This window comes from Peromyscus leucopus, unplaced genomic scaffold (genome assembly GCF_004664715.2).
Source record: "Peromyscus leucopus breed LL Stock unplaced genomic scaffold, UCI_PerLeu_2.1 scaffold_1428, whole genome shotgun sequence".
NCBI classification, from domain to species: Eukaryota; Metazoa; Chordata; class Mammalia; order Rodentia; family Cricetidae; genus Peromyscus; species Peromyscus leucopus.
Window position 1 is genome coordinate 17,177 of NW_023504587.1, and position 10,028 is coordinate 27,204.

At 44.0% G+C, this 10,028-nt stretch overlaps 1 protein-coding gene across 1 annotated transcript; it reads left to right on the forward strand.

Moving 5' to 3' along the window:
* The first annotated feature begins 258 nt into the window (after positions 1-258).
* Positions 259-2,408, forward strand: LOC114688755 (oogenesin-1-like). Its single transcript, XM_028863279.1, has 3 exons — positions 259-545; positions 1,027-1,611; positions 1,844-2,408. The coding sequence occupies exons 1-3, from the start codon at positions 259-261 to the stop codon at positions 2,406-2,408; spliced, it is 1,437 nt and encodes a 478-aa protein (XP_028719112.1).
* The last annotated feature ends 7,620 nt before the right edge of the window (positions 2,409-10,028 follow it).

Here is a 10,028-nt window from a genome sequence, read left to right on the forward strand (position 1 = left end):
CTGTGTTTGGAACAGGATGGGGTCTGTGACAATGAGGGTGCTTTGGAGAGACTTGACACCCCAGACAGGAGAATTATGGCTTTAAATCCAACAAGAGACGATCAGAGTTGCTACACTGAGTTCTCCAGCATCACTTCAGCAGTGATCTTGCCCTGACAGTTCCCTGTGTGTGCAGAAAGGTTTCCCAAGTTGCCAGACATTAATACTGTATTTGTTTCCATGCTTCCCCAGGATATTGACTCCCAAAAGCCAGTCACAATGGGAAACCAAGCCCCACCAACACTCCAGCAGCTTGCAATAAAAGGGCTACTGAGGGAGGAGGCCTTGGCCATTTCTGCTCTGGAGGTGATGCCCTGGATGCTGCTACCAGCAATGTTTGAGGTGGCCTTCAAGAACAGACAGACAAATGTCCTGAGGGCCATGGTCCCTATATGGCCATTCCCTTGCCTTCCTGTAGGAGCCCTGATAAAGACCCCCCACCTGGAAACTTTGAAGGCTCTGCTTGATGGACTAGATGCCTTTACTACACAGATGGCTTGCTCCAGGTAAACACCATCATCTGGGGTGGAGGGATGCTCTGTGTGTGCTGAGAGAGAACTAGCGGAGACCAGGAGTATTTGACCAAAGGGAAATTAGAGGATTCTGTTAGCATCAGATTAGAAGATTCTAGAGGCTAGAGCCCAGTCTCAACCATCTCGGGAAATAATGGCAAATGGGGAGGACAGAAAAGATTAGATTAGACAAGGCCACCTAGGAATACCCCAAGGAATACTTGTACTGCAAAAATACAGGTGGAGTGAGTGAGGCTGGGATTTAGGGGAATGAAATGGAAGGAAGTGAGACAGGGCTGAGGATACCAGCATGGGAACATTCCCTTTTGACAGAGCAGGAGGCTCTGGGCTTGATTTTACACATAGGGAGAAAGAACTATTTGGAAGGGATACCTGAAGTGTGAGATGTGGTTTGAAGAAGCCTGTAAGATGAGTCTTGTCTGATTGCTGAGGATTCTAGTCATTTCTCCCACAGAAAGGGGAAAGTCAGAGTGCTGGATTTGACGACCACAGACACTCACTTCTGGAGCATATGGGCTGGAAACTATGAAGGAGACTGCTCTCAACAGGTCGTGAGACATGAGCAGCCCATGGAGACATGTCATGACCCAGGGATGAAGAACAATTTGAAGGTGGTAACTGACCTCAAACTTGTGGACAACGACACCAAAGATTATGCCAATCACTTGGCGCAGTGGGCCCAGCAGAGAAAAGGTTCCATTCATCTATGCTGTCTGAAGCTTCAGATTTGGGAATCATGCATCTCCAATGTCATAGAGATCTTAAAATCTGTAGATCTCCACTGTATAAGGGAGCTGCACCTGCGTGATTTGTGGATAGACGACATGGCTGCTTTTGGACCTTACCTGGGGCAAATGAGAAACCTTCACACTCTAGTCCTAGAAGGCATCACCAATACCTTCAGGATGGATGAATCCCAAGGGCTGGAAGAGGAGTGGATAAGCACATTGCTCTCTCAGTTCCCCAAATTCCATTGCCTACAGCATCTCTATATAAATGATATCTACCTTCTAGTTGGCTGCATGAGAGAATGGCTCAGGTAAGGAAGGATAGAGAGGGTCCACCCGACCAGATAGAACCCACCTCTTTTTCTTGTAGGTGAGTAGATTAGTAGGCCAGTCCTTGATGGTGTGATGTTTGTGAGCAGACCACCAAGGGGGTTGACCTCCATGGGCAGAATGAATTTGGGAGAAGTGACACCTGCTTCCTTATCAATTCTACCATCATCTTCAACACCATGTGACAGAAAGCCATCTCTGTTCTCTCACCAGGTCCCTGAAGAAGCCCTTGGAGACCCTATCCATTACTTACTGTCACCTCTCCCAGGAAGACTTGGATCATCTGCCCCAGTGCCTGAACCTTTCTGAGCTCCGGCATCTGCACCTGAACTCTGTATTTTTAGATGAGTGGCTTGGACCACTTGGACTTCTCCTGGAAAGAGTCAAAGCCACTTTACAAGACCTAGAACTGGAGAAATGTTGGCTGGAGGATTCACAATTCAGGATGCTCTTGCCTGCCCTGAGCCAATGCTCCCAGCTCACCAAGGTCAATTTCATTGATAATAATCTGTCTCTGCCTCTCCTCATGCAACTGCTTCACAACATAGCCAAATTGAGCAAGCTGACCCAGGAGCTTTACCCTGCACCTCTGGAATGCTACGACCACAGGGGCCTAGTACTTGTAGATCAGTTTGACCAACTTTGCCCCGAACTCTTAAGTATAATAATGAGAAAAAGAAAGCCCAGAAAAGTGACTTTTGCTACAAGACAATGCTATAAATGTTTCAATCATTCTATCTATGAGCTGGAGAGCAGGCATTGCCTGTGCTGGCAATAAATTGGGAAAGTTTACTGCTTGGTACTGTTGTATTGTTTGTTGGTGTTCTGACAGATCAAGCTTGCTCTGAGACCAGGGGGCAGAGCTAGCCTTGGTTAACTATAGAGGCCAGTCAGTGGTAGCACACACCTTTAATCTCAGCACTTGGAAGTTCATTCCTTTAATTCCAGTACTTGGGAGGTGTAGACAGGATCTTGGCCTCTCATTAGGTCAGAGTAACTGGAGAGGTAAGAAGTCACTGGTGGTTGTTCCTTTGCTTCTCTGATCCTCCACGTTATTACTCCATACTTGACTCCTGGGTTTCATTGATAAGACTAAATAGGATCATGCTTGAGTTCTGAGCTATGGAAGCCTACTGGGGGTAGGGGGTGGGGATGGATGAAATCCTCCCTGGGATTATTGCAGCTTGAGACTTCCTCACAGAGATCCCGTAGCATGAGTAGCTGTACCCTTTTGCCCATTGCATATAATAATGTTCTGTGTTTTGGAGTTCCTGGTGCGGCTCCTTCACAGCACACTGACCACTCATCCCCAGCATTTCTCTACCTTTGTCTGTGGTTTGTTTTTTCCCCATCACACTAAGCTAGTCACACTCAAAGGTGTGCAGGACATGAAATCCTAGGAAATTGTCTCAGCATTGGAACTCAGAGCACATGGCTTCACACGATGCTGAATGCTTTCGAAAGAAAGCTGTATGAAATGAATTCTGACAGGTGGCAATATAAGAACTTTGTATCACACTATTTTTTTTCTTCCTCATGTTTCTTGTTCTTAGAACTAGAGACAGGAAGTCCTACACTTGATGTGTCATGGTTGTTATGTGTTTGTTGACCTAAACCATGACTAATTGTGAAGGAATATCCATCAAGGATACTACATACACAAATAATAGTGGAAACTCTATTGGCTAATGACAGCACCTTCCATAGTTCAAATCAAACTAGAGGGAATTCATGAAAGCTGAATCAATGGCTCTGGAGCCTACATGGGACTGGACTAGGCCCCTTTGCATGGTAAGACAGATGTGTAGCTTGACCTGCTTGGGAGCCCCCCTGGTGGTAGGATCAGAATCCATCTCTGGTGCGTGAGTGGACAATGTGGAGCCCACTACCTATGATGGGACACCTCATGAAGCCTTGAGGCAGGGGAAAAGCTTGGACTTGTCTCTCTACTGAATGTGCCTCCACATGGGAGGCCTTGCCTTCTTGTTGGAGGGAGTAAGGTGTGGTTTGGGAAAGAAAGCTGGGAGGGGGCAGGAAGAGGAAAGATGGAGAACATTGATTTGTGTGCAAAACAAATTCAAAAATTTCTAAATAATAAAAATTAATAACAGAGGTACAAGGCAGTTTGTGTTTTGCAGTTCGTGGCGGTGCATGCCTTTAACCCCAACCATTGTGTGGTTGAGGCAAGCCAAACTCTTGAGTTCACACCTAGCTGGGTCTACATGGAGTGCTCCAGGACATCCAGGTCTACAAAAAGTGACACCCTGTCTCAAAACAAACAAATACACACAACAAAAATAATCCCTGTGTTTTCAGGTCACATACTTTATTCCCTTCAGTGTAGGGGAAGAAAAAAGCAGGGAGATCTTCATGTGTTTGAGGCTGCCTGTATAAGATATTTATCAGTATCTAGATGAAAAGAGTTTCTTTCTTTCTTTCTTTTTTTTTTTTTTTTTTTTTTTTTTTTTTTTTTTTTTTTGTTTTTTCGAGACAGGGTTTCTCTGTGTAGCATTGTGCCTTTCCTAAAACTAACTTGGTAGTCCAGGCTGGCCTTGAACTCACAATGATGCACCAGGCTCTGCCTCCTGAGTGCTGGGATTAAAGGCATGTGCCACCACCGCCTGGTGAAAAGAGTTTCTTTTGGGAGAGACAAAAACCTGAGATTTGCCTGAAAGACAGGAGCCCATTATACTGAATTGTATTTGTTCATTAATTTAGTAGCTGTTTATGTACTCCATTTTTATTTCTTTTTCTGATGAAGAATCTTGCTAGGTAGCTTTGGAGATCAGATACTCCAGTTCCCGACAATCCTCCTAATTCAGCATCCCACCTAGTAGGTGAATTCCTGTGTGCCAACACACCTGGCTTAATTTCATTCATATGTGTTCTGAGTGTTGGTCAGATTGGCATTACTAACTTCCTGACAAGAGACATGCACACAACATCTCCTAAACATATCCTCACAGAACTTGGTGGCAAACATTGTCACAACTGTGCGATCTGTTCTAGAATATATAACCAAGTTGCATGTTCTCTCATTCTTTAGCCATGTTAGCTACTCAGAATGCTGAGGCAGAAACATGGCTTGCATCTGCTCCTGTAGGCCATGGTTCTGAAGATATAGCTAACTGGAAATGTATTTGCCTAGCATCACAAACTCTAGGCTCTCTCTAAAGCATTGCATGGACTAGACAAGCTGGAATAAGCCTGTCATCCAGAACTAAGGTCATCTCTGGCTATCTGACAAGATAGAAGCCAGCATGACTATATAAAAACCATTTCTTAGAACAGTTTTTTTTAAATGAGGAATGCTGTTTGTTGAAGGAGGGAAGAGGTCTTAAATACAGGCTTACAGCACAATGGGAGAACCCCGGAGGGCAGAAGTATGCTACAGATGTTTTACAATCTTGCATCTAAGCTGTTAATGCCCATTATGTAGGATACACAAACAAGGAACTTATCTTAAGCATTCAGGAGGGTGGAACCTGGCAGGGAATTAGCATACAGAGGATATCAAGATCAAGGTCAGCAAGCAAGGCAACAGTTACCCAGTCCAGGGGCCAGGGACCTACAGGTACCCCTTTTACAAAAAAATGAGCTTCTGACTTAGGTTGTGTGGGAAGTCAGCAAGTCACTTTACCCGTCATGGAGTCCCCTGCCCAGGCCACACAGGCACTCTGTCTTAGGTTGGTGAGCACCCCCCAGGCATTACCCATCTCTGAATACTCATTATCATACAGGCTCAATCATGTGTGAGCTGCAGAGTTTACTGCTGCTGAAGATCTCAAAGTGGCACTGGGCTTGCAATCTGTGTGTTCGACACAGAAAAGACCAATAGAAGTCCTAGCCCACCCATAGCCAGTAGGTTAAAGGCAGCTGAGCCATTCCCTTCCTTAATGAGCCTTACTGCATATTGGAGTCCTTGTACTCAGAACAGTTTTAAATCTGTGTCATGGAAGGAAATGGTGCCCTTGGCTTTCTGACAGAAGAGGGTGTTTCTGTAAAGACCAGTCCAGCAGAGTGAACAGAAAAAAAGTCACCAATAAAAGGAGCTGAATCAGGCATTGGTGAACACACTGTTAATGCCAGCATCATGGATGCAGAAGCAAGCTGATCTGCATAATACGGTTCAGAATAGGGCTGGAGAGATGGCTCAGAGGCTAAGAGCACTAGCTGCTTTTCCAGAGGTCCTGATTTCAATTCCCAGCAACCATATTGTGGCTCACAACCATCTCTAAGGAGATCTGGTACCCTCTTCTGGTGCCCAAGCATACATACAGGTGGAACACTTTATACATAACAAATAAATAAGTCTTTAAAAAAGAGTTTCAGAAAAGCCAGAACTACATTAAAACACCCTGTTTCAAAAACAGAGTGGGGTTTGCATCAGATGCTGCCTCACATTTTTCACAACAGGAGACAAAAATAGGATTGTCACTTCTTCAAGGCAAAGAAACAAATTTTGAACCCCTTTAACTTTAGTGCTCCAAGAAAGAAGGGGGCTGATCTCTGTGTGCAGGGCCCACAGGGCTACATGGTGACCCCAGGCCATTTGTGTCTGCACAACGAGACCATGTCTTCATCAACATTTATGAGCTGGATGGTGGCTCAGGTGTTTAGAGTAGAGACTGCTATCTGAGTACCCAACTAAAATTGTGAGCATCCATATCATGTAGCTCAAAACCACCTGAAACTGTGAATACAAATGGATCCAATGCCTCTGGCCTCTGTGGGTAACTTTATCCCTATATACATTTCTCATCACAGACACATGCATGTATATAGTTAAAAATAATAAAAACAAATGTTTAAAAAGTGGGGAAAATGAAGTTTTCTTCACTTATTTAATAAACAAATAAATGTATTGCACAACATTAAATTAAATACTTATTCATTAATTAGTTTGTATATTCACATCCCCAGCTACACCTTTAGAAGAAAAAAAATCTGTTAGTGGCGAGCATTGGTGAACACCTTTAATCCCAGCACTCAGGAGGCAGAGGCAGGTGGATCCCTCTGAATTCAAAGCCAACCTGGTCTACAATGGATATTCCAGGACAGTTAGGGCAGTTACATAGAGAAATCCTGTAAATAAAACTAAAAATTCATTGATATTCTCTTATTTTCAATGACACTACCTACATGTTATAGGTAAGCACTTTCCTACTGAACCATCACCCTGGCCTTTACAAAATCTATTGGGTAATTAGTTGGAAGACTCATTCATGTATTCTTGCTGTTTGAGACAAGATTTCACTCTGTAGTGCAGGCTACCCTGAGATTCTAGGATTAGACAGGTTGGTTGCAAATACAAGGAAACCTGCCTGATTGACTCAGCCTACTGAGCGCTGAGTTACACATTAGCCTGTAACCAGTTGTTTCTACTGTCATGAGTAGGAAATGGACATGCATCCAGGGCTACCCACTAATTCACACTGTGAACCATGCCGCCTTCCAGCTAGTGGTACTGAGCCTTTAACTTTATAGTATTTCAACGAGCTTTACAAACAAAGTCTGAAACATTTGTGTTGGATAAGACAAGCAGGGATATGTGTCTGTCACCCTGAGGCATGAATCATCCCTGAAGGTGGCCTGTGGGTAGTAAACTCAGTGGTCTCTGCATGGGGCGATCCACCTCCAGAAGGTCAGGCAGTGACTCAAGCCTATAGAATTATAAGATTTTTCATTGCTTTATGTGATAGTTATTTTTGTTGGCTTGCTTGGTGGATTTTGAGTGTTTACTTTTGTTAGGAGACAGGCTATCAAGTGCCCCAGGCTAGCCTTTAACAAGCCATGTCCCTGGGGGTTGACTTGAACTTCAGGAGCTTCATGCCTTGCCACCCTAATGTAGGAACTGCAAACATGGGCCACCATGAATCACCTGTGGGTAAATGTCTAAAAGACTTTGAAGTTACATACACCCTTCCCTAAAACTGGCTTCCAATGTTCATCAGATTCCTGAATCCCCACTCAGAACATCCACATTGTTTCCTAAACCAACTTTACTTCCATTTCATGGCATACCTAATTCTTCTGACTTCCTAAGGCTTCAGACACACACGTAGGTAAAATACTTAGACACATGATGTAAAATACAATCATTCTTATTTTGTTTTTGTTTTTTTTTCACAAACAACAGTATGTCCATATGTTACTATGGCTGGGCTGGAATTCACTATGTCGAACATGCTGGGCTCCAGGTCACACAAATTCACCTACCTCTGCAGGGACAAAGGCCTATGCCACCACTCCCACAAAAAATAAAACTTTAAAAATTATTTTCAAAGCCCAGACATACTAATCTGAAGTGAGTCATGGGGGAAAACAAAACAAACATACAAACAAATAAACAAACAACACTCTAGGCTTCTTCTACATATTTTAAATATTTATCTTATCTTCTGTGTGTGTGCATCAAGTTCATGCAGTGCCTGGAAAGGTCATAACAGGTGTCTGGTCCCTTGGAACTGGAGTTACAGAGGGTTGTGAGTCACCACATGGTTACTGGGAACCTAACTTAGGTCCCTGAAAAGATCAAGTGCTTTTGACTTCTCAGCTGTTTATCCAGCCACCTTCTGTTGACATTTCTACTTTTTTTCAGAACATAATAGGTGGCCCTGGAAACATACATACAAATGACACTACACAGATGTAGCAGGGTATATTGAGGAATATTTATATATGTACATATACATATATGCATGCAATACCATTTAATGAAAAAGGAGATCATGCTTTTGAACATCAATGAGAAATATACAGCAGGGATTTTAAGGCAGAAATGTTTAATTATATTAAAATCTCAAAAGAAAATTTATATAATTGGTGAAGGACATTCACAATTATGTTTTATGGAATTCAGCATCCACTCACAATATTGAATCATGGGATCATTAAGTATGTTTATTTGGTATCATCTTGTAGAGCTGCAGAAGCCTGGACAGCTCCCAAGGGTCCTGGTAGCGAATGTCTGTTAAGTATGCTGCACAGCTTGGAGCTGTAGCTACAGGAGAATGAGTCTGTTCCTGTGTCTCCACCAGCTAATAGAAACAGTGACAGCAGAAGTCCAGAGAAATGAGTGGAGGAAGCTGGGCAGGTCTCCAGAGCCTTTGCCTGGCTGGCTCAAGTTACTGTGTGGAGATCCAGCTCTGGAGAGAATAAATATGTAGAAGACACAGCAGAGCAGGGAACAGCTGACATGGGAGCTGCCTGAGAAAAGCTGACTCTGGGTTGGGTCTTTTGTGTCTCCTGACACTTCTGTTCTACTCACAGGAGGCAGAAGCTTCAAGTGCTCTGAGGAATGTGCACCACGACTTCTGGGATGGATGGGCTGAAAGAGAGAATGGAGAGTGCTCAGCAGAGGCTGTGTGTGAAAAGCAAAGAACCAAGCGCCTTCCTAGATATGCATGGGTGTGGCATTTGAAGGTGGTCAAGACCTTTGACTTGGGTTCAATCAGGATGAACACCAAGCATATTTGTTGTAGTGGGCCCAGGAGAGAAGAGGTTCCCTGCAGCTGTGCTGTATGAAAATGCAGATTTGGGCATGGTCCCTGCACACTGCCAGGAAGGTCTTGAAGATTTTCCAGACGGATTGTGTCAAAGAGTTGCATGCAGGGTGGAGCCTGTCCACACTGACTTGTTTCATACCTCTCCTTGGCCAGATGAGAAATCTTCTCAAGCTCTTTCTAACACTACTCCATGAGAACCTCTTCAGTCTTATAAATACACTAACAGACACAGAGGAGAAGATAGTCACCAAGTTCATTTCTCAGTTCTCCAAACTCAACTGTCTCTAGCATCTCTACATGGTTGGCACCTAATTTCTCAGTGGCTACATGATTCAGTTGTTCAGGTAAGGAAGAAGGGAGAGCTCCTTCTGCTATCACAGCAAACATTTCTGTTTTCCCATATAGACTAGAGGGCATTTGATGACTGGCAGCCACTGTAGATATCACAATAATGATTGAGTCTTATCATGATGGTGATTGGCTGCAGCCTAGAATGGTATGACTTGAGTGAGGAGGCAGTACTGGGTTCTCACTGCTATCCCATGGTCACACTGGCCCTGGATATGTGTTCGACTCTATTCTAGGTCAACCCCATCACTATGTGCCAAACTAACCCCTTGGGCTCTCCTTTAGGTATCTGAAGACCCCGTTGGAGTCCCTGTCCATCTCTCTCTGCAAGTTTTCAGAGTCTTTTGTCCAGTTTCTGAGCCTCCATCATCAGACATCTGGAATTGGGAGATGTCATTTCATCTGATCTGAGTACTGTGCCTCTCAGAGTTTTCCTAGAGAGTGTTGCAGACATTCTGCACAGCCTGGAATCAGAACATTGTAGGATGAAGGACTCTCAGCTCAGTGCTCTCTTCCCTGCCCTGAGCAAGTGCTATCAGCTC